The 25,404-nt window shown below is 42.5% G+C and overlaps 1 protein-coding gene and 1 long non-coding RNA gene across 5 annotated transcripts in view; one reads left to right on the forward strand and one right to left on the reverse strand.

Annotated features, from left to right (window-relative positions):
- Positions 1 to 28: 28 nt before the first annotated feature.
- LOC134546584 (uncharacterized) lies at positions 29 to 22,080 on the reverse strand. Its single transcript, XR_010079205.1, has 3 exons — positions 21,834 to 22,080; positions 7,808 to 7,860; positions 29 to 7,172 (listed from the first exon to the last, which is right to left on the reverse strand). It is a non-coding gene; the product is annotated as an uncharacterized LOC134546584 (long non-coding RNA).
- Positions 22,081 to 23,975: 1,895 nt separating this feature from the next.
- Positions 23,976 to 25,404, forward strand: part of SMAP1 (small ArfGAP 1) — a 90,741-nt gene continuing 89,312 nt past the window's right edge. Inside the window, exon 1 of one of the 4 annotated variants that reach the window (XM_063389448.1) lies at positions 23,976 to 24,386. In XM_063389448.1, the coding sequence (XP_063245518.1) occupies positions 24,269 to 24,386 (118 nt within the window). In that variant the 5' untranslated portion in view covers positions 23,976 to 24,268. The remainder of the gene's footprint in view (positions 24,387 to 25,404) is intronic. The other 3 variants (XM_063389447.1, XM_063389450.1, XM_063389449.1) reach the window with 3 other exon arrangements.

The following is a 25,404-nucleotide window of genomic DNA, read 5'->3' on the forward strand; positions in this document are numbered from 1 at the left end:
ACTGTTAGTGGCTCAATGTCTGCCTGATCTTCAATATTATTTACACGGTGCAAGTATAAATGCAAGTATAGTGGTGTGAAATCAGTAGTCAGGAGCTTATAGAGAGCTTGTATTTCTTCATGAACATAAAGATTTATGGGGTGTTGTAAAAGTGTTGAAAGAACTTTGCATTTCACAAACCTGGACACCATCAAAAGTAGAACCAACTCTGAGGAGATCAGTAGGTCACTGATTTCACACAGAGGTTCCCTGGTAAAAGCCCCTTTACTCAAGAACCTTCCCTCTGTCCCCATTGCAGTGGGTTGGGTGTTCTTTCCTGTTTATAGGGAAAGGACCGTCTTGTCTGATTGAAGACTGTAAGTAGCACAATGGAAATGGAGACTTAATTTTGGAGAGGGTCAGCTCTTGATTGCAAGTAGTGTAGAGGTGCTCTGGGTGTTCTGGAATACTTCCTTATCACCTGTCTTCTTCATGGTGCTTGCATTTTCTTTGGTAAGTGGAGGTGCCCTTTTGCATGTGGGCAAAATTCTGCTTGGGAAAAATACAGCATTACTGTCTGAAACCTTATGGTCAAAGGGGACAAATGCCATTTGGTGATCTAACATTTTACATACTTAAAACTTAAGTTATCTGGCATCAAACTAAATATCTTTCAGTCAGACTGAGCTTAGTTCTTCATTCAAGAATTTGCCTAGTCTGCTGTAGTAGAGTAGTAGTAGAGTGCAAATCTACCACTTGTGTGAGTACTTACTAATGAGAGTAAGTTGTCATTATTGAAATGTATGCACTATTTCTGTGCAAGTTCTTTTGGATAGCCTGAATAAATGGATCTTCTCCAGTCACAGAATCAGAGGAAGGTGTGTGGTTTGCATTACTCTGGCTCTGTGTGGGCTTTGCCCAGCTTTGGCTTTGCATGGTTTAACTAGAGCAATAACGTGTGTTGTCACAAATCTGAGCAGCCTCCCCTAAAGCTCACTTGATGGGCAGCCAGTGGGAGAGCTCCTTGTTGAAAGCTGGCAGTTTGTGTATCCAGTGTGTATGTTAGAGACACAGTTTTGCTCTGGTTGTGAGTTTGGATGTTTGTCTCGTTGTGATGATTCCCTACAAAAATGCTGAACCTGTTCAGTTATAGGTTTGTCAACCAAATACCTCACTGACAAGCAAAATGAGATTAATGAAAGACTCATAAAAGGTGTTAATTAGTGGTAATTACATTTTTAACCTTTAAATTCTGCAGCATGGCTTGGATGTTGGAAAATTGGTTTGTATGTATATCTAATTCATTCTAGTTTCCTTCTGTAGAGTGACAGATCTTTCCAAAATCTATTGACATTTCAGTTACCTAAAGATAGGCTGGGTCAGCTGTCTTTAATATATGTTGTTTGTTAATTATTTTCTAGTAATGTTTTGCCATTTCAGTTGCTGGAAGATATTTTCTCACACAATACACTGCCTTTTCAAATAGGAAGTGGAAATTCTAATTGGAAGCTTCTGCCTTTTCTGCATCGTTATTAACAGGCTTAACATCTTAATTTGTGAAGAGGCAGTAAAATACTGCAGTTATTGTATTTTTTAATTCTAAATCTTCTCCATGGATTGTTGCATTAGTTCATTATCTTATACTAGGTTTACTCTTCCCAGCACAGATTGCATCAATGTTTACCTAGTTGCACTTCTTGGCATTCCTGATTTTCAAATCTAATTGCTTTCCTCAGCATCGACTGCAGGTGCATTTCTCCCTGGATGCAGAATTATGCTGTTTTGATTTAGTGTGTGAGGAACTGGTGTCACTTTTCCATAATTTTCCTCACATTTCAGTTGCTTATCTTCGGTCTCCCTCAGCTTTGTGATTAAGGGTTGACCCAAGTACTGTCCAGGCCCTTGCTTGTCTTCGTTCATGCAGGTGGTGACTGCTGCTGTCAGAGCCACAGGCAGGCAGTCCTTCCTGTCAGAGCTCAGGCAGGTCCTAGACACTTCATGCCAGTATCCATGAAGTACCTGGATTTGGAAGATAATTCTGACAGTGCTAGCATCTCTAACAGTAAGACAGAGTGTCTCATAAGGGCAGGGATTTTGCTTTCCTTCAAAAAAGAGAGTCACAGAATAATTTTGGTTGAAATAGACCTTTGAGATCATCAAGTCCAACCATTAACCCAGCACTGCCAAGTCTGCCACTAAATCATGTTCCTGAGTGCCACATCTACACATCTTTTAAATTCCTCCAGGGATGGTGACTCAACCACTTCCCTGGGCAGTCTGTTTTAAGCTTGACAGCCCTTTAGTTGAAGAAATTTTTCCTAAAATAAAAAGGCAGTTGTTAACCTGTGTTATAAATAGCTGAAAAGGAATTGGTGCATGAGAGATAGAGGATACCACTTCAATCTTGAGCAATTTCGAGGTGTTTTTTACCATCTCCCAGGCTGGTGCCAGTAACCAAGTGGTTGCTTAACTTGTTTATGGAATGTGTCAGTAAGACATAGGGAACTGAACATAAAATTATATGTAAGAGCCAAAGAGTGAATGCCAAGGGTCCCTCTTACGTTGTCTGGCAATCTGGCATTTACCAAAAAGAGGAGCCTTAAGCACAAAATCCTATGGTACCTGTCAAAAGTGATCAGGGATTGAATGTAACAAATGATACAATGATACTGTAGGGTATAAATGATAATTTCTCTTTGTTTTCTTGCAGAGCCTGCAGTTAGGAAAGCAGCACTTCAGCACTTTTTTTGAGCTGTCTTCCTGCTCTTCCCAGATAATTACTATTAGCAATTCACTGGAATTTAGCGTTAGAGTAAGAAAATAGCCTGAGGCGTTAGCTATTAGATCAGCAACAGATAGGGTTTTATCATAAATACTGATTGAATATTTTCTGTAGCTCTTTTTGTTAGTATAAACAGTGAAGAACAGCAGGGGTTGTATCCTAACTTCTTCTGTTAACTTTCTGGGAGACAAAGGAAAATTGTTCTGTGTGTGTAAGCAAATTCTAGTGGTACTGCAAGATGCTTGCTGCTGTATTTCATTTTCTTTACTAAAAATCTATACATACAACAATGTATGTTGTGTTTCTGTAATAAGTTTTGTCTTTTAAATTTCTGCTATTTGGCATAGATGCATTTGATACATTATTAAAATTATGAAGCCTTATTGTTTGAAGGAATTGCACCCTAATTACTTTATTTCAAAATACAAGACGTTTCAATTTACAGTTAAAGAATATATATATTTCTATATATTGCCTTGTTTGGAAAGTATGTATTTCAGTGTTGATTTTATTAAGTTGAAACACAGGATACATAATAGAATCACAGCAAAATTGCCTGTGATGGTAGCATATGTTTGCAAAGCACCATAGAATGTTATTATAGTTCTTTAGTACTTTTTCAATTGACTGCAATAAATTATGACAAATTCCAGACAGATAAATTAAATGTCTTTTTATGAGCCTTATTTTGGTATTCTTACTGAAAAAGCACCACACGGTCTTGTTCTGAAATGTCAGGAAAAGGAGGAAAACTGCATTCATTTATAAGAGAAGCAGTTTTGGTAGTTCTGTGTTTTTTGCAATTGTTCACGAGTAATTACATAGTATCAAGTATATCAGAGCATAAGGAAATGTTTTGAACTGTGTTTCCATGTGGTGATGGAGATCAAAACCATGCACATTTGTGGTCACTTTCTTGTTTTTGTAAAATGCAGTATAAAATACCTTTGCTTAGCTGGTGGTCAATATTTCATACCAGACCAGCTGAGATGTGCAGGCTACATTCTAATGTCAGTATGGCTGTGCTCTCTCTTCCAGCTTCAAAACTGCTGTTTATTTAGGTGTAGTCATGTGTAATCTTCTAAAACACTTTTGTTGCAGAAAGGGTGTCCCAGTAGAAATTGAACCTTAGTTACAAAATGGCAAATCCTGAGAAAAGAGCTCTCTTTAAAATGAATGCTCTGAGGGGTGGAACTAATGAAGTCCTGTTTCCTGTGAATGTCTTAAACCCCCTGCAGATCGAGCATCTTTCTCTTAATGATCCTGTGTTATTTGACGTGACTCCACTAGGCCAGAGACAGGGCATCTTTCTGCCCATATTTTCCCCCTGAGAGGAATTATTTGGACCTCTTTCCCAGCCACTGATTTCCACAGAGCTTTCAAGAGTTTAATTCTCCTAATGTCTTTCCTTGACAACTTTTCAGAATATATTGGAGTTACTGACTTTTGAAGTGCAGGGGTGTGGAGGCCTGTGGGCCTGCCAGGGGATATCCTGGGGTTGTGCCTTGGAAGAATGTCCCCTAGACTCTAACCTCTCCCAGGACCCCCATTTTAACTGACATACTGTCAACCAACCCCAGTGCCACACACCCTGTTGGCCATTATACCCCCAGTTTACCATATATGGTCAGTTTCTAGCAGCGTCTCTGTTTCATGTGCTCTCATTGCCTTGTACCCCTGTTTGTCTACTACAGTTGCTCTCCTATTGGTCTCTGTAATTACTCTCCCACCTACCCCTTCTGTTGATTGGCTGTTGCTGTTGGCCCCCCCCCCCCCCTTGTTCCCTTATATAAGCCTGCACTGGGTACCTGTTTTTTATCTCTGGACCCCTTATTTCAGGGGAAATAAACTGCCAGTGGACATCCATACAAAAACCCTTCCTCTGCCTCCATCACTTAGATAGTCAGCTGCTGCGTGTGAGTGGTGTTTGCTGTGTGCCTGGTGGAGCATCCTCCTCTCAGAGATGCTTCAGGAAGGTTGTGGCATTTTACTGTCCGTCCATGTCGCAACATGAGGGCAGTGCAGATATTGGCCTCTCTTTGGAAACCAAGCTGCAGAATGACTGACCATTTGTATTTTCTTCAGAAATATTCGGCTTTTTTTTTTTTTTTTTTTTTGCTGTAAGAATGGATTTTTTTTCCCCTCAAATAACATCAGAAGTGCCAATTCAAGCTTACAGCAGCAAAGTCTTTGACATGCATTCTCCAGGCATTAAATCTCCCAGTCAGCTACAGCTTTGTGCCTGTACAAAAAAATCACATATTTTAATGTTGCTATTTTTAAGGTGAGAGTGTTCAAAGAAGCTCTTTAAGGTCCTTACTTAATACATTAATTTATATCTAAGCTGACATACATGGACCATCAAAACACAGCTGTAATTCTCAAATGTTAACCCCTGACAAAAGTCAGGTAAGCTATGCAATAGTGGTCAGGTAAGTTCTAGAAGCCAGATATTGAACTGTAACTTACACTCTCCTAAGGGATTGTTTTAAACGTCAGTGACTTATGTAGCCATCTGTGCTTCCCTCCTAGTTGTAGTGCAGGGAGATGCCTCTAAAAGGTATTCTTGTCTCAGTCTGGGGAGAGTTTGTCATTACAGATGGTGGATGGGGGTGTTTTAAGGGCATCCTCCCCACTGACTTTAAAGGCTGCCTAAACAGCTGACCTAAGGGAGGTGCATTAAGTGTTAACACCTGGTGGTGACGAGGCATGCCAGGGTGTCCCTGAACTTGAGTGTGAACTACTCACTTCCTCAGAGGGGAAGGGCTGCAGCGAGGCAACAGGACCTGCAGTGCTTTTGCTGCCTGCACCCTTCCCAAACACTGGTGGCAGGGAAGGGGCTGTCCAGGGCCAGCTCTCCCTTGTAAAAGGGAGTTACATTGTCCTAAAATGAGAGGAAAAAGGCTGAAGCTAGTTCTTTAAATTCCTTCTGCCTATCCACCTCCTAAGGAAATGCCTACAGCATGATACAGCCAGGAGGGTAACACTGAATAAACTTATACTCAGGTGACAAGTATCTCAAACCTACAAATTAGTTGGGATTTTTTACCTAATAAAGGTGAAGTGTGTCAGCCCAACAACTAAGCAGTCTTATGTGATGTGCTGCTGAGAAGGATCTAATATCAAATAAAACTGACAGACTAGGAAAAAGTCATACATTTGCTCAGCAAACCTTTAGTCTGTGTGACTTCCTTGTGAGAGACTGAAGAACAAACGATGGTGTGTTTTCAGCTACCATTTGAAAGCTGGGGAAAATTTCAACATGTCTTAAAAGACAAACAAGTGTTGCTTAGCTCAGGGAATATCCGGCTTTTAGTTTACATTTTACCCCTGGGCTTTCACTTTCACATACACACCCGTGGAGTATGTATGTGTGATCTTTAGACAGATTTTTTTCCTAGATGGCAGGACTGCAGTAGCTGTTTGGTCTGGCAGGCATATTGTTTCATTCTCCCTGCTTTTTTTTTAAGCCTGATAACAACAGCTGCAGCTCTCTTATTATTAAATTACATATTATTTAATTTCACTTTTAGTTTTTGCCATCCTTGCAATGCTTTTTTTTTATAAGTTGTACCCTTAGTTTCTCTGTAGTAGTAACAGAGCACATCATAACTGGAGGTGTTTCTCCTTCTGCTTCCTTTCTTTGAAGGAAATATTTTAACAATATGGGGGGTTTTTGTATGTAAAGATCTTATCTACAGTCAAGAAAGATAACTGGAACTTCCCCAGTTGCATTTGATCAAATTTAAGTTCATTATTCTGTCAAAATCTAGCTTTTGTGGGAAGTCAAAGATGCAAAGAGGGAGACAGAGATGCCTCAAAGAAGTAGCATCAGTCTCCCTGGAAGTTTTAAACAGAAAGCCAAACTCATTTCAAGGTGTCCTCCATGAAGGTCGCTTAGCTGTCAGGTTATGTTATTTAGCTTTTTTCAGAGCACATGTTCAGTCTGTCCAGTCAGGACATTCTGGTATGTCAGGACAGTCCCAAAACAAGCTTTTATGGTTTCAAGTCTTAGTTTGCACAGAGAAATACCATGCTGAAGTAGTACACATCTGACTGGTAGGTACATTGTAGGCTCACCTGTGAATGACTGCAGGCATCAAAACCATCTCTGAAATGGCAGAGAGATTTCAGTAAAAGGCTCAGAGAGCCACGTGGTTACCTTCTGGTCCTGTTGTCATCTCCATTTTGAAGAAACACTGGGATTTATTCCTCTTTAAGAACAGAAATCTCAAAGAGGTGTCTGTAGCTGCCGCTGTGTTAGGGAGAGACTGAACAACACTGAATGGGTGCAGGAGGCAGCAATGTGCATTTGGGCAGCTGACTACCAGATGGTCCTTCCTCTAAAAATGTTGGTAGGGAACTGTGGATAGTACTGAGTGTATCACAGAGGTTGCTGGGCTCCACAAACCTGTGTGAGGACAAAAACCAAAATGCTCAGTGAGGGTTTGTGCAGCTACTGTGGTGCTTCAAAGGAAACCAGAAAGCAAAACAACACAGGTATGCAAGGAAGGAATAAGTATTTTCATTTTGCCGTATTATTGAAATATGGGTGGCTGGAGAATGAGGTGACCAGTAGTGTGCTATGTTATGGAGGGGAGGAGAGGCAGGAATAGGCTTCTCCACATGAACTGCCACCAGGCCTGGGCTTCACCTGGACTCTGGTGTCTGTTTCTGGAGCCTTTCCTTCCGTTCTTGTATGTCAAGATCACCGTAACATCTAACTGATTTTCTATTATAGCCTTTTCCTTGTTGCAGCAAGTCCTGCAATGCTGGTCTGGCTGGGATTCCTGCATTTCAGAAAACCCCAGCTGACCAAGGAACCCCCTCAGCATCCATCAGCAGGTCCCCCCTCGTGTACCTCCTTTAGCCAAAAATATGTTGAACCCTTGAACTGGCCTCTTGTGGAGGTAGATAAATATTTGTCCCTCGCTAAGAAGAATGTCCCTGACCTGCAGTGCCGCTGCCTACCTTTCATGCTGGTCATCAGCAGAAAATGGAACTTACTCGTTTATTTCATACCATAATAGAAGCTTCAGTTCTTACCTCTTTTTTGTGTTCTTCCATCTCTGCTTTGACATGGTTTCAAGACTTTTTTCCTGTCACAGAAGAGAGTTTGTTTTTTCTTTCAGTTTACAGTAACAAAATAAGAAAAGGTTATGTCCTCTCAGATTGTGTTGAAATGGGACTGATGGCAGGGCAGGATTTATGATGGTGCTGGCATTAGTTTAGACCATAGTGGCACTGGGAAACATGGTGTTTGTTTGCTACGTCTGAGCAAAGGAAAGAACAATTCCTTCTGGCCTTTAGGAGAAAATTAATGTATTATGGATCTTGCTTCATCATCTTGTGATTGCTGGGAGAGAAATTGGAAGGTGGGGATCAGAAATTTGGCAAGAAATCCCTCTAACATTTGGAGCTGCCTCATCTGTAGGAAATTATAATCCAGCCTAATTTGGGAACAGCAGCCCAAATTTCACTTTGGGGTCTGCAGAACCCTTTCTATCTGCAGTATTTCAACAGCCAGACACATATTTATAAAACTTCAGGAGTGGTCTGGATGTCGTACTGTTCTGGACACACAACAAACATTTCCTTAAGCCTGTATCTTGCCCAGTTTTAGTTTTGTTTTTTAAAAGTTAGGCTGTCTCTAAGGAAGTTGCCTCGTTGCCTCATCAGAAGCAGTTTCAGCATGCATATGCTGCTTTTCTAAACTCAAGGACAAGAGACCTGGATTTACTGCAGATTCTGGGAAGGGTTCAGCGTGCTGGAGCCTGACTACTGATCCCTGGGTAATTTGTTGACACTGACTGGCGTGCAGGGCTCTTTCTTTAGTCCATGAGCAGCAGAACACATTGCAGCGCTTGCCTGGTGGCACACAGGAAGAGTGAGTTCTGTGGGAAGGCAGCCAGCTGAGTTTCCCATGGAGAGTAAGGCATGGACAGTGTGAGCCAGCATGTGGCTGTCACAGACCCCTCTCACACACCCTCTACGCTGCATCCAGTCACAAATTCATCCTTTCCCACTGCCTCACTCCCAGTACTTTCAGCTCTTTTCCCTAATTTCCTTGGCTACAGGCTGGGCAAACCAAGGCAGCTGCAGAGTGTGTGGGTGACCCTGCTTTCCTGCTGCCCCATGTAGATGAGGATAACCCACAGGCCTGCTTAACAGCATCCCAGCTTTGTCCTCTCAGGGCAGAGGGGCTCTGCAGGCTGCTGAGCCCCCGTTGTCCTGTCAGACACTGTGCAGGCAGCAGTCTGGACTCCCAGCATTTCCTGCTGAGTTACTGGTCATGGGCTTCTCCTCTCTGGTCAATAGGTGTGTGCTGCTCCTCTCCATGGAAGAAAACTGCCTCCCACACAGAGCTGAAAATGGAAATTGTAACTGTAGAAATTGTAACATGTAGAACATGAATATTTACATACATTTGCATACCCTTATTCACACACATATATATATGTACACACACACACCCCTAATACAGAATCATTTGCCAATTTCATCCCCGTATGGGAGGTTGGCATTTTATGAAACCATTTCACAATGCATCAAAACTTCATACATAACAATTATAATAAAGTGGTTTATGTAGTAAAAGTACAGCTAATAGTGTTTCTTCTGGAGTTTATAAATATTCCATAGAATTTTGAAAATTGAAAAAGTTACAGGCAGATCAAGACTGGTTTAAAGGCAAATACACGTCTCTTCTCCACTTGTGAAAAATTGTTTAGCAAATGCCTATTTTTGTGACTAATAAAGAGGAATACACCAAACTGTAAAAGAACTGATTGTGTCTGCTAGCACTATGGCCAAAATCCAGCTAGGCCAGCATCCTTGATCTGACAAAGGTATCACCAAGTGCCTTGGTAGAAGTCGTCTCGTAAAAGACATTGTGGATCATTAGTGGGACAATTTTTTGTTTCAATCTTCTGTTATCTTTTACTATGGTCTGACAGTTTAGCTTTTAAGCCTATGTAGTTTTTCAATACAATTCTCTTTCAGACCCTGTTCTCAAGCAGTTCTACGTCCTGTACACAAAATAAATTGTCTAGAGACAGGACTAGACAATAGGTATAAATTAACTTTGGAAATCATTTAAGGACCATTTTATCAGCTGCCTCTTTGAAACTCTTTCTAATGGTTGTTTTCATGCTGTAATTTGTCAAGGGGAGATGTAGAGTTTCCTGAGTGGGGAGAGTCATTGAAAAGATAAAAATAATTAAAGAAAGTAACTTAGAGCATAAATTACCTGAACAGCTGTATATTTCTAGTGATTTTAATGTATGTGAGACTGAATCCAGTGTGAATAAAGATATATTTTTTCCTCATTGCAAATACTCAGTTGAAGCCACAAGAAGGCATGTTAGGTATTTCTCATTTGTAATAACAGCATCATTATGCTCTTAGAGTAGTGGGAGAAGAAAATTTCAAATGCTGCCAGATGCAGTTATATTTCTCAGTGGAGAGATCTCTCTGAGTATATCAGTCTTTTGCTTAGTTCTGCTTTCAGAATTTGCACTCAGAAGTGAATCCTTGCCTTTGCCTATTCAATTTTATGACTTTTATTTCCACCTGAAATTCTACTGTGATCAGTGTCTGATTTCTGTGATCTGTATCCTACCTTCTAATTGCGTGTGCCAAACAAGTGGATGGAGACTGTGTCATTCTTGGTTTCTCCTCAGGTATTCACAATTTGTTGTATCCCTGGCATAAAAAAAAGATTTCTGGCCAACTATAGCACATATTTCTTACTCTTCTTATCCAGCTGAGGCTTGTGCAGCTTCTGTACCTCACAGTTTTTGCTCTTCTACTTGTATTGCTGTTCTGCAATGGTCACAGAACTGGCACAGAATGCTTCCTTTGCATCATCAGTAAACAATGGGAAGAATCTGGAAAATACATGGAGCCTAATACTTGGTAATCAATGTTCTCTCAGTTTGTGGTGAGCAGTGCTGAGAGGCTGTGTCACGTGAACTAAACCACATCAGTCATGGCTGAAGTGTCTTTAAGAACTAGAAAAACAAGACTCAATGAACTTTGTGTATGTGAATGAAGTTAGTATAGTTGGCTGATGGTGGGGAATGCCAGCTACTGCACGGAGTAAGGAATTAGGGTCTGCAGAGGACAACAGTAATTAAAAAATTCCTTGGAAATATTCTTGTGCACATACCCCTTACTTCTTGAGTAAGAATCAACTCAAGTAACATATATTTGTATACGTTACCTTGCCAAAATGTACAGGTACTAATACTCTTGGATGCTAATCTGAGATATTTTGAAAGGCAGAGAACTATAGACACTGTATCTAGCTTGAGAAAGCACCAGAGCTGAAAGACAAAGAGCTGAACTCTCATTCTGCTGTCCAGGCTGCTGACATTCTTTGTGTGTATTCTTTGTTACATCAACACATCCCTCAAAGATGAAATAGGTATCAGGAGGATTTTGGAGAAATTATTCACCTAAATCCTCACAGTAAGAAGAAAGGATTCTTTTCATTGCATATACCAGACAATGCAAGCTGAAAAACCTGAAGAGAGTCAATGATGAACACAAGCATCCTGGCACACCTAACATCAACAACAATTAGCTCAGCTAGAGACATCTAAACAAAATTTGAGATAACACTCTTCAGCCAGGTGAAGGTCAGTCTGTTGGTGAATGGAGTCTGTTTCTCAGACTCCCTGCCAGCCAACATCTGCAGGCTATTTCATACAGCATAGGGGCTTATGTCAGAAAAAGGAACTGGGCTCCAATAAAGGCCACAGAGGATGAGAGAAACATGGCAAGAGACCAAGAAGCTGCATCTCTTGGTGAGACTGAGGTGAAAACAAACATGTGCTGTCCTTGGGCAAGTGACCTCTTGAAAAAATCAGCTAACGCCCAGATTTTAACACACTAAATCATGTGTCACATTCAGACTGCCTATACCATGTGCACACTTTGTCAGTTCTTACATACCTTGCCCAGAGCAAGTACATCTCTGTGTGACCACAATAAAACTCAAAAGGAGCAATGTTGTCAGTGACATCACCTTAGGCTCTTTTGGCCACTCTAAAGTGGTTCTTTTCTGTAATACTCAATAGTTTTCCTCAGTTTTTACTCTTCCAGGAGATTTTTTTTTTTTGTCAAGGTTTCATTACCTTTAAAATCAGGTTATTTGAAGGAGGAGAAATCCTATTTCTTCTTCATTTAAATTTACTATCAAATTATTTGCTTTTGTAGTAACAGTATTTTTTTTCATAGCGTCTATGCTGCAAGTACAATTTTAACAAATTTCATCTGTGGATGTTGTTTATCTTTGAAAATATTAAGGAAACGAGTAGGACTCCTCACAGCAATCATTCAATAACAGCAAAGCTTCAAATTTTGCCAACCATGTAGATTTTATCTGATATATTTTTAAATGTTTTCCTTCACCCACATTTGTATTAACAAAATACTTTAAAAACATTTATGCTCTATTTTTAGTATACTAGAAAACATTACCATCCATAGCAGAAAACATTACCCTTTTGTTTTGACCACAGATTAAAAATGGCAGCTTTAGGACTAAAACAGAAGGCTGTACCTCCACCTGTGGAAGCCCCACAGCTAAAGCAAAACACATAGAGCACACAGTGCATGCATTTTCAAGCCCAGCTGGTACCCACCCACTGGGCACCTCTTAGCTGGAGACTCTTCAGTCTTCACCCTGCTTTTGTCAGGTGCAAGAACTTCTAAGAGTCTTCAGTTTAAGAGATATGGACTCTAAGACACATGGGACATTCAACCTCAGCCAGAAATAGTCAGACATGGGAAAACCTGCTTACTTTCCAATTCTGCTTTCCTTATGTATATTCTTGGTAGCTTCGATTCCAGGATGAGTCATGCCAGAAACTCTCCTGTAGCTAAGACATTTTAAGGATGTAAAAGGGTTAACAAAGTGAGGCAGCTGCTCTCAAGTGCAGGAAGCATTTCCTTGAGCCTCAAAATCCACGCCATTTTCTAAAAAAAAATGCAAAGCAGATAGATATTTCCGAAAGAATAAAGGAACATAAAGTAAACACCTTCACCTTAATCTACCCTCCAGGAATGCAGGACTGGATGATAAAACATTATTTAGCAGCACTTCGCCTCTATAAATCTGGTATCACATTAAAAAGAGACCAGTACATTAAGCTCATCATATTCATGGGGAAATGGAGCCATTGGAGGTGAAATGACTTGGTCAAAACCAAGTCTTGATCTACCTGTATTGGATTAGACCCATTTTATCCAGAAAATAGGCTGTCTCTGACTACAGCCACCAGATACATCACAGGAAAGTGTAAAAAAAACACTTACATGTGTTGACAAATCTACCTGGTTACATTATTGTGAGGTGCAGAAGGGAGGCAGATGCACTTCACAATAATGAGTTAAATCTTCAGTTAAAAAAAAAAGGTACAGGAAATTATTATTCTTTCCTTTCATATGATACAAGAAGCTTATGGAAATGTGTGCTAGAAAAAAAAATATGAAAAAGCTCAGAATTGTAGTTTTAATTTGACACTGTCAATGTCATGCAACTCAACCTGAAATTAGAGAGCCACCTAAAAAGCTTAGTTAATCTGTCATGTCTCTGAAGGCTGCAGCTCAAAGGACATGAAGTCTTGTCTTTAACTACTGAAATGCAAAGTGAGAAACTCACCAAGAATATAAGGAACTTGTATAATAATGACATGGATAAATTTCAATACTGCAGTGACATCCAGGAAAATTTGCTGCTTGGTTATCTGAGGTTCAGGTAGTGAAATTCAGCTAAAACCGGAGGAAGCTGTGAATTGCTTGCAGTATTCTGACTGTCAGGACTTCAGAATCATCAGGGACACAGAAAAACCATACTTACTGCTGATCTTGAGAGATTTCATGGAAAACAGCCCCAAACTAGATATGAAATTAAATGTTTATTAACATCCAAGTGTAATCAAACTAAAAACCACCTCCCATGGAAATAGCAGGGGAAGACACCTGTCCAACAATACCTTTCCATCAGATACAATTTCACTAAATATTTGGTTTGCATTTTTCCATTAGTTAAAAGTCATACTATCATCATAGTCTCCCCTGAGTGAGTTGAAAGGGTTCAGCTGCCTTTTTTAGCATTCTGATTAGGATTTCTATGGAACAGTATGTCCAAAGTATGACATTTTACTGATGTAAAGGATGACATCATAGCTGCATGATTACCAGAATTTAAGAACTTTTGTAGTTTGGAGAGATCTAATGTTTGTTAGAACTATAGATTCAAATTAATTGACATTACTTAAAATATGCTACTATTTTATTTTAACCTTAACTGTTATTAGTTCACTTATTAAGAGCCTCCTGCTAAGGCTAACCACTTTTACTGCCTAGTGAAAAGAATACCAAAAGTCTTCTCTGGCATTAAAGAGCCATCATGGCCATGAATGCTCTATGCATGGATATTAAAGACAATTCCTATCAGACTACGACAGTAAGAATACATAGAGATAATGTTGACCTTGGGTGTGTCATTTCAGCTGAGGATTCAGAGATGATCTCAGCTGTCAGGGTTGTAAGATTAACATTGCTTATTGCAAATTGTGCTTTAAAGAGCAAGTAGTTATGTTCTGCCCAGCACTAGACTGTTATTAAGTGTGCAGTGTTACAACATTTAAACAGAGCTCTGAGTCTAAATTACCCTGACACACAAAGTATTCATGTAATATGTAGAATACCTTATTTCAATACTCTGCATGTTCCAGGTCATTCCTGCAACTGATCTGATTAATAAAGACCCTTTGTGCATAACATCCAAGAAACAAGCAGGGTGTAGTATGTACTGAAGCTATTGGTATGAAGCAGCAGTTGCCAACATACAGCACAGCTTTTTCTTGCCTTCCTGCAACAGGAAGGGTACACCCCACTCTGTAGCACAGGCTCTGTTCTGCACTTGCTGGGGAAAAGAAATGATCAGCTCTGCTGCTCCCTGCACTTACACCTGCCTTCACAGAGGCAGGTACTGAAATTTAAATTAAAAAAAAAAAAAAAGCAGTGCTTGATTGTTAATTGATCCTCTTTAGTAGTCACAACATCCCATATAAGATACATTTTTTTTTTTAGTCTTGAATATCTCTGCTATTTTATTCATCCTTTTATAGTACTCTATAAAACGATGAATAAAATAGTACTCTGTTACAAGCTCCATATTTTTAGGAGACAAATCCCACCCCTAAAGACTTGCAGTGCATGCTGGAAATCTGCATGGGAGTAAAGCCTGAAAATAGACCATCCTTCTGCACTTCAAAGGCCCTAGAATAATCTGGCAGACAAGTGACATTAAAGAACACAAAATAAAGATTCAGAAGCAAGAAATGAGCTGTGGAAAGAAGATCTTGGTCTTGCTTTAATACAAATATACATTTTATAGATCATTTTTAGAAATGAGGCATAGGCCTTATCTTGGAGTCTCTGGGTTTTTTTATTACTAGAAACCATCTTTAAATCCGCCCTGTGATTCTTACAAGATCAATCTTTTCCTTTTTCTCTCTGTGACTTCTGCATCCATTACATTACTAGACTTTTTGTTCAACAACCTCCTCCTTTGACTTCCTAAATAAAAATATCATTTCATATTCAGTAAATTAAACACGTGGCTTTCATAGTATGTCTTACAACAGCACACTTCAAGAAAAAGAAATATGTTTTCCAGATAAAACATTGGAATGAAATAAACACACAAAAAAGTGCCTTTGGGGAGTAAGAAGACACTCCAGGGCTGATTATATTTGCCAGAACACTGAGCATGGCCTCATCAGATTGATTAAGTCTGTCATAACAACAAATCACGAAGCTATAAAAGACAAAATTCAATATTCTTTCTAAACATAGAAGCCTATTTTTGAACTATCAAAATAGTACTGCATTTAGAAAATCCCTCTTGCTTTTCTGTGCAAGTATTTTGAGCAGCACTTTGGTATCAAAGATGCTGTAGTAATAAAAGCACAGACACTGCAATGGTAATTTTTCTTTTTTACATGATGTGTGTATGTGTGGGCCTGTGTCAGTAAAGACAAACATGGCAGGTTAGAAGGGAAGGTGCGGGAAGGGAAGGTGCGGGAAGGTGCGGGAAGGTGCGGGAAGGGAAGGTGCGGGAAGGTGCGGGAAGGTGCGGGAAGGTGCGGGAAGGTGCGGGAAGGTGCGGGAAGGTGCGGGAAGGTGCGGGAAGGTGCGGGAAGGGAAGGTGCGGGAAGGTGCGGGAAGGGAAGGTGCGGGAAGGGAAGGTGCGGGAAGGGAAGGGAAGGGAAGGGAAGGGAAGGGAAGGGAAGGGAAGGGAAGGGAAGGGAAGGGAAGGGAAGGGAAGGGAAGGGAAGGGAAGGGAAGGGAAGGGAAGGGAAGGGAAGGGAAGGGAAGGGAAGGGAAGGGAAGGGAAGGGAAGGGAAGGGAAGGGAAGGGAAGGGAAGGGAAGGGAAGGGAAGGGAAGGGAAGGGAAGGGAAGGGAAGGGAAGGGAAGGGAAGGGAAGGGAAGGGAAGGGAAGGGAAGGGAAGGGAAGGGAAGGGAAGGGAAGGGAAGGTGCGGGAAGGGAAGGGAAGGTGCGGGAAGGGAAGGGAAGGTGCGGGAAGGGAAGGGAAGGTGCGGGAAGGTGCGGGAAGGGAAGGGAAGGTGCGGGAAGGGAAGGGAAGGTGCGGGAAGGGAAGGTGCGGGAAGGGAAGGGAAGGTGCGGGAAGGGAAGGGAAGGTGCGGGAAGGTGCGGGAAGGGAAGGGAAGGGAAGGGAAGGGAAGGGAAGGGAAGGGAAGGGAAGGGAAGGGAAGGTGCGGGAAGGTGCGGGAAGGTGCGGGAAGGGAAGGGAAGGGAAGGGAAGGGAAGGGAAGGGAAGGGAAGGTGCGGGAAGGGAAGGGAAGGGAAGGGAAGGGAAGGGAAGGGAAGGGAAGGGAAGGGAAGGGAAGGGAAGGGAAGGGAAGGGAAGGGAAGGGAAGGGAAGGGAAGGGAAGGGAAGGGAAGGGAAGGGAAGGGAAGGGAAGGGAAGGGAAGGGAAGGGAAGGGAAGGGAAGGGAAGGGAAGGGAAGGGAAGGGAAGGGAAGGGAAGGGAAGGGAAGGGAAGGGAAGGGAAGGGAAGGGAAGGGAAGGGAAGGGAAGGGAAGGGGGAGCTCAGGGGCAAAGGACCAGTATAGATTTTCTATGCAGAGAAAAACTCTACCTGAAAAGCAATGCAGTTATGAGGGACTTTCCATTAAATTTTTCCTATTCTGTGAAAACCTGATCTCATCTGGACAGAATTCCAGAGTCAGCCTAAAGCCAGGAGTAAAACATTGAAGCAAACCAGTCAGCTGGGGGTAGTCCCAGTCAGATGTCTGTCCAGAGATTTTCTTTTCTGCACGTGCCATGCAGGGCCATGCAACTCTGAGAGCTGCAAATTCTTGGAGTCAGAGCTCACATTCTCCTGACGTCACACTTCCTGTGCAGTACAACTGTGCAAGTTTTGTACAAAACCCAAGGAAAACATCGCATCAACCATCAAGGGCTTTGTGCTTCTAGAGGCAGAAACACAGGAGATTATTTTATCTGCCAGATGTAGCCACTGCCCTGGGAACACATCCAAATATATTTCTCCTCAAGTGATAGATCACAGGGGGACTGAAGGAAGAGCTCATTTTTTTTTCTTTTGTACAGCAAATCACTTTTCTCATTTCTTGAGTATCCAGTAGCTGAGGAAAAACATTTTCCTGCAGATATAAGCTTAGCTTGTGAGTGCTATGGACATTCTTTTCTTGGTAAAAGACTCACTGATCACTAAAAATATCCAGCTTTTGAAGTAGAAATGATTCTCCTTCAGCATCTCTAGACTGCAGAGACACTCAGAAGCCAGTATGATTTGTTATAACCTTACCCCCTGAGTCTCCCCCAGTGTGAAATTATCTCAAAGGAGAAAAGGTAAAACAAAAGTATTTAAAATGTTTGTCCTCAACTTTTCCACTTTTCTGACGATGATTCTAAGACAAAAATAGGCAGAATTTGCAGGGCCACTGCAGACTTCCAATCAGGCAAGATATAGCACACAATTATTAATGACTCTTTATCATAAAGGGCACTGACAAGATAAACACTAATTTATTCACACTAGTATTTAAAGAATACTGCAGAAAAGAGAAGGAAGAGCATAATTCTATAGAGTAAAAAAATCATCTCAAATGCTATGTATATCTAGATTCTATTTTGTCTGCAACAGTCTGAAGCTTGCAATTCATCAGCTGGTCCTTAACACACATTCTCTTGCAAGTTCCTGACTTCATTGGAGGGAAAAAATGGACTACATGAATCACAGTTCCTATTGTTGAAGAGCTAAAATTAAGATTTGTGAAGATCAAAAACTGTCCTAGCTTTAGTGTCTATCTAGTCATTTACCCATCAACAAAACATTTTTAAGCTTTAAAGACTACCATTTGCACAGTAGGACATGAAACAGTAATAACAATGGAGCTCAGCTCCCCCTCTTTGTATTTTCTTTTCATATTTTCCCCTAATATTCCAAATTTATGATTTTGCAACTGATTTTACGTCTGATTATTGCTCTGCATCTTGGCTAGGTATCAATGACTGCTGACACCTAAGGCTGGTATTCTTATCCTCAAAGCCCAACTGAGCCAAACGCATGACTCACAAAGTTCCATCCAACAGTCTCTCTGTTCAGAAAACCCAGTCTTAAAATGAGACAAATTGAAATGAGAAGACTCAGACTGACACATACAAATAGCTTTAAATAACTGAAAATACACCATGAGCTTGGAAAGTGCAAAGCATTTAATTTTTAAGATCGCTTCCATGCTTCCATTGGAACCATATGGAGCTTACATTTCCTTACATTCTACACCTACACTATCCGACATTATAATTCACATGAGAATATAGTGGCCTAATACATGCACTAGTTCAAAACATAACAGAGCATATTAGCTCTACACTATAGTATTTTTTTTCCCGAGCTTATACAATTATGACTGACAGCAAAGGTCATTGAAATTTATTTAGTCATCCTTCCATTTAATTTGCAGTTTCCCCCTCAGGCACTAATTTGTATTTACAATTAAAATTCAAATTTACTAATAACTCTCAAGAAAACAAGACTGTTGGTGAAGCATCAGAATTTGTCTCAAATTTCAGAATTGCAGTCACATCACAATCTTTCTATTTCAGTGTATTTCAAATGCTCAGCAGCTATAGAAATTTGACTGCCTTATCTGGGATGTTATAATGTCAATAATTCATCTAATACCAGGTACTTGGTAGAAGTAAAGGAAGAACCAAGAAACTGGAGGAAAGATCTACTGCCTCTAATACATCATCTCTCCAGTCAAATTGCTGTACAGAAAGTAGAATTCATTGAAAATGCAGCCTCACCTATCAATCTTGGTCCTTTAATACTTTTTAACCATCTCAGGAGTGCCACTATCGCTGTTTGGTTCATCGGCCAGGCAGTAAGTGCTCAGACTGTAAGAACATGACTCATGCCACTCCTGGGGTAAGCCCACAATGCTTATCAACCAGAGTTCCCACTGCAGTGACCCTACGAGGCTGTCAAACACATAATACTCGTGTTGGGGATGATGAGACACGATCCTGTTACTCCTGTATACACATATGTTCAACTATAGTTTCAAAAGTCGTGTCCCCAACAATTATGCATTTCATAAGGATTCTTTTTATTGCATCAATATATTCTGTCCTATATAGCTTAGGTTTTGGAAGGCATAAATTAATGTATTATGTTCAAATATCCATGTAGTTTGTATATTAACATGAAAAAGGTTTATGAAGGCAGATTTAAAATTGGGCTTTGAAAACAAAACTTTCTGATTCTCCAAGGCTGGGGTTTGTTATGTTTTGTTGGGTTTTTTGGTAAAAAAATACTGAGTCTTTTAACACTATAGAAATTGTTTTCAGGGCTGTATTTTTCTTTTTAAACAAAGAATAAAAGTATGTGGAAGCTCTTGGTATAGTTGTAGACTCTGTGATACAGACGTTGTTTCATGTAATGGGATGTTACTATGGCTTCCTCCTTTTTTTCTGATTGAAAATGCCAGATCTAGAGCTGGGCAGGAATTATCCTTCACAAAGTCCATTGCTGAAAAAAACCTCATTAATTAAAAACAGCTCTGAGAACTCATTTCTTCAATGTCTTTTACCACTCAGATAGACAGCTGCTCTCTCCACCCTTTATTTTCAATTAGGAGACACAAACAATCAAGGAAGGTATTCCCCTCCTTCTGACACAGGCCCTTCCAGATGGCTCACCCCCGTCAGCCCCTGTCTGAGAACACAGCACAGCACCTTCACCAGTCTCTGTTTCTCTCCACTGGCCATCCAGGGCAGACAGGGTGACAGGCTCATAGCTCAAGATTTTCTAAAGTTTGTGATAGAAATTGCATCTGAAGTGTTTGCTGAAACACAGTGCTTACGGTCAGCTTTTCAGATTCTGCTACTTTCTGCCAGCCAAGGATCACAGGTACCACATTATCTGACCCCGTGGGCTGCCCAGACTCTGCAGCATGGGGACACAACTTGGAAGAGCCAAGTTGCAGAAATATTACTGAAATGTCCATTTCCCAGGAAATTTTATATATATGTGTGTGTGTGTGTATGTACATATGTACAGGTATATATGTAACTTTTTCTTAAGAGCTTGAAAATATCTGAAGCACCAAGCTTCCTTATAAATCAGAAATTCTCAACTCAACAACTCTAACTGGAACCCCATTTATTTCTGGACTTTGATATTTGAAGATGAGGCATTAGAGAAACACAGCTATTTTAACACCTGCTTTCAATCCAGTTAATAACTTTGCACCTGATACATTCTTTCCCATTAAGTCAAATTTATGCTAATACTGTCCTGATTAGCAAACACTATTTAAAGCTGGTTTATGGGATGATTTCTGAATAAGGTAGGTGTTTAGATTCAGTGAATTTCAGCTATCAGATTATGAAGTTCACAAACTATGGAGTAGCCTGTCATCCTAGAGTAGGATGACAAGTAGTGACAATTAGGGAGAGATTTTTCTCATGCTGGGTAAATCTGCTTTTACTGAACACAACACAATCTCTAGTATTGAAAACCACAGAACTCCAATGTTAAAGTTATTTTATGGAAAATTCAGTTAGCCTCGTGAAACTCACTCAATTCTGAAGATACAGGTCTAGAAACACAAGGCATGTACTTCAAACAATTCCAGAACTGGGTTGCTTAGGCTTGCACTGCAGGGCTTAATGAAAGGTGAAGCAAAGGGCACTGAGCTGACAGGCTCAGCATGAGAACTGTGTATCTTCTTTTGAAGAAGCAACATCTCTGGCCTCTCTGCACTACATGTCATGGCATGGTGTGGGCACACCTGAGCTCATTCTATAAATTATACTGGATCCTGAAAAACATCTTTTCTTCCTTTTCCCCCCACTCTGAAAAATGCTTTTGGAAATAACTTCACAACATTCTGCTACTCTTTAGGATCTAGAAAAAGCAGCAAAGACACAGAAGGAATACATTTTTGTCCTCCTTCAATTCATTTGTGCTCTGAGGGAAACACCTAATGATGTATTTACAGCATGCTGTTTTCAAAGCACTATCTATTAAAATATTAATAACCTATTCATCTCACCCCATGGTGAAACAGGTGATTTCATATTCCTACTACATTACACAAGCAGAAGTACTTAGAAGGTTAATTTTCAGAGCTGAAGACAAGAAGCACATCTTCATGCTCAACATTTAGAAGATGATATCCCACATCAATCAAGATGTAACATCTAGTTTTAAGGAACTGAGGGCAAAAGCACATTCTAAACAAGATAGTCTGCACTTGTGTGGGTTTTTTCAAGCACAGGAACTGGATCAATAGCTGCTTTTCATGGGAAGAATCACTGTATTTGTTTTAGAATCAGAGAAACTGATGCACATTAAACCAATTGCTTAAAGCTATTTGATACCTTCTGGCAATATGGCAGAGAGTTTCAGACTACGTATAACAACCTACAGGTCAAGTCTGTCACATAGAAAAGCAACTACTATTTTCTTCTAAAATGGCAATGCTGCTGCTTACCTAGCACATGAGAAGCAAGTTCATGTCCTTTTCTCTCTCATTCACAGCTCTTGCCTTTCTGACAAGCATCCTGTTTCTCAGAGTCCTGGGATAACAGCAAGGATTAGAAGCTCCCTTTCTAACTGAAGCTGGTTTTCTCTAAAAATAAAAGAAATGCAGTAATTAAACCCACTTTGGGCTAGAAAATCATTATATGCTTGTACATAAAGTATTCAGCTAGAAGAAGTCAGTCCTGCCTAATGTTGTGTTTAAGCAGCCAGGACTATTGTGTTCCAACAATTGAGTCTCTAGGCAAGGAAGGGCTGATGGCAAATACCAAGATACAGTAAATATTTGTGATACACACCTTCTGCTGCAGCAAGTCATTGTATATTGGCACTGTAGGGCAGCTGGAGCTCAACTTTGCTGTGCCAGTCTATATTTCTGGTTTTAACCCTTAATACCTGCTCCAAGTAGGATGCTAAACCCTCTATTAGAATGATGTATTTATACCATATCCTCTTTTTGCAACCTTATACCCAGTAACTCACTGGCCAGGGGACTCCCACTGTACAGGCATATCTTAACTCTCTGTTTAAGGGAGATATAAACACATTTTCCCATGTTAGGTGCTAATTTAACTACTAATTAACTTGATGTGTAGTGTTTTCAATTTTTTTTCTGTTGCAACTCTTTCACACTTCGGGGATATTTAATTCACTGTTGTCTCCGAGAAAAAGAAAGATACAGAGAATGATTCAGTAATTTAGTGGCTGAGAGGGAAAAGACCTGAATTTCCATCTGCCTCACATAAGCATTTTATAGGCTATATATAGGCTTCAGCTCTTTCCAGAAGGGTTGGATTAGAGGCAAAAAAATGCAGCAAGCTAGAATGGATCTGACAGAAAGGATATTACTGGTGAACAGACTCTGTAACAGAGAGCTCAGCAGCGGCAAATGGACCTGATACAAAATGGAGGAAGGGGACAAGAGAGACATGGGGTTTTGAGGGGCAAAGTGTAGAGGTGCAGTCTTGGTCCCAGAAAATCAGCTCAGGCTGTGTTTTTCTGCAGGTATTTTGGATCCAACTCTGACTTCCCCAGAGCCTCTCACCACCTACACAAGAGTGGAAAAGCACCAGCTTCCTTATTGTAAGGTCTCTGCTGCCTGTAAAACTTTATTTCAGACAGAAACACGTAGAAGTATTTTTCTTGGAGAAAGTTCAGAGGGCAAGTTCCAGCTATGGCAGTGTCCATTCAATCAAAAGGCTGTAAGAGCTTTTTATTTCTCTCCCAGCACTGGCCTGGGGAAAGAGACAACTGTCTCAAAGACACAGGGAGCCCATATCTCACAGACACTGGCAGATCCCTCGGTTGTGTGTTTTGGGGTATTTGCCACCGGTGGGTTGGCAAATACGGGTTTCCAATCCCACAGGCGCCGGCAGATCTGTTGGCTGTGTGTTTTGGGGTACTTACCGCCAGCTGGAGCGGCGTGGGCACCTTCCCTCCCCATCCCTCCCCATCCCTCCCCTCCCCTCCCCTCCCCATCCCATCCCATCCCATCCCATCCCATCCCATCCCATCCCATCCCATCCCATCCCATCCCATCCCATCCCATCCCATCCCATCCCTCCCCATCCCATCCCATCCCATCCCATCCCATCCCATCCCATCCCATCCCATCCCATCCCATCCCATCCCATCCCATCCCATCCCATCCCATCCCATCCCATCCCATCCCATCCCATCCCATCCCATCCCATCCCATCCCATCCCATCCCATCCCATCCCATCCCATCCCATCCCATCCCATCCCATCCCCATCCCATCCCCATCCCATCCCCATCCCCATCCCCATCCCCATCCCCATCCCCATCCCCATCCCCATCCCCATCCCCATCCCCATCCCCATCCCCATCCCCATCCCCATCCCCATCCCCATCCCCATCCCCATCCCATCCCCATCCCCATCCCATCCCCATCCCATCCCCTCCCCTCCCCTCCCCTCAGGGCCGGGGCGGGGCGGGGCGCGCGCACAGGTGCGGCGGCTCGCGCCGGGCCCCGCCCTCCCCCCGGGCACCACCTGGAGGGCGGGGTCACGCGCTGGCGGATGGATACATCATCCGCTGTCGCCAGGTGACCCCTTATCCCCGGGAACCGCTGCGTGCCCTTCAAAGCCAGGACGGCGTTTTTGCTCTTTGGAAAGCGCGGCGTAGGGGCGACATGGCGGCGCGGCCTTAGGGACCCGGCGGGCTCTGGCACCCCCGGGATAAGGGACTGTGGGGCCCGGGTGGGCGTGTGCGCGCGCGCCGTGCCAGCGGGCGGGCAGGGAGGCGGAGGCGTCCGCGGCCGCAAGTAGTTCCGGTTGAGGAAGTCGGCGCTCGCGGCCGCCGGTTCCGTGGCCGCGCCAGGGCAGGAGCGTCCCCGGCCCCGCTCCAGCCCCGCTCCAGCCCCGCCATGGCCACCCGCTCCTGCCGGGAGAAGGCGCAGAAGCAGAACGAGCAGCACCAGGCCATCCTGGCCAAGCTGCTGCGGGAGGAGGACAACAAGTACTGCGCGGACTGCGAGGCCAAGGGTACGCGGGGCGGGGGGCGCGGGGGCCCGGCCCGGCACGGGCGCGGCGCGGCCCCGGCGGGTCCCGGCTCGGGGCGGCCGCGGGGCCCGGCGCGGGGCCGCGCCACGTCCTCAGGGGCGGCGGGACCGGCGGGCGGCTCCTCCCGACAGCGGGCCCGGGGGCGGCAGCGGGGTCGGGCGCGGGGGCAGCGGCGGGCGGGCGGGCAGGCAGCCTGACCTTTCCGTGTGAGCAGCGTTCCGCTCTTCCACGGGCTGGGCTGCAGCCGCCTTGTCCTCCAGCGAGGAACCCCCAGCCGGGCTTTATGCAGTGACTGGCCCAGCCCTTTCCTGAAGTTTCACGGCCGCGGCCGCTTCCTGAGCTGCCAGGTATCGATCCGGAGCGGGCCGTGGCCTTCGGGAAGGGGCCGGCCCATGCCAGGGGTAGATGCCAGATGAGTTGAATGTCGAGTGTCCAAAACAAAATACCCTGCCATGCTGACTCAGGCAGAATGCCAGGCTCTCCGAATTTCGATGTCTGAGTCTGGTTAAATGTGTCACAGATGTGGCTTTGGCGATAAATAGAATTTTAAACATCATATCACTGGCAAATCTTTCATTACTTTCGTCTATTTCTTTTCTCCTGCACAGAAGTTGATATATATTTGCATTTGTATTTGCCTTGGATTCTGTGGCTTTCAAATGGAAAATTTAGCACATTCCTCTTTCATCTAGAGTCAATTTATTAAGATCTTACTCTAGGTAAGGTGACTGCACAGTAAGTTATTAAGTGTAATGCTTCCTGAATAACAATTGGGAGTTCAGACTGTATGATTAATGCCAGAGCTGTCTTGTTCAGTCCTTCTCCACATAAAGTGGAGATGAAGTGTGAGTGAGCTTCGTTTGAGCAACCAGAAATGGCACTGTGTTTGTAAATTCTCTTCCCATCTGTGTGTGCTACTTTTTTTCACTGTGCACACAAGTCATGCCATGCACAATCAGAAAGAGGACTGTATTGTCCTAATACAAACTCTTAGAAGTGG

The sequence above is a fragment of the Prinia subflava genome, chromosome 2 (assembly GCF_021018805.1).
Source record: "Prinia subflava isolate CZ2003 ecotype Zambia chromosome 2, Cam_Psub_1.2, whole genome shotgun sequence".
NCBI classification, from domain to species: domain Eukaryota; kingdom Metazoa; phylum Chordata; class Aves; order Passeriformes; family Cisticolidae; genus Prinia; species Prinia subflava.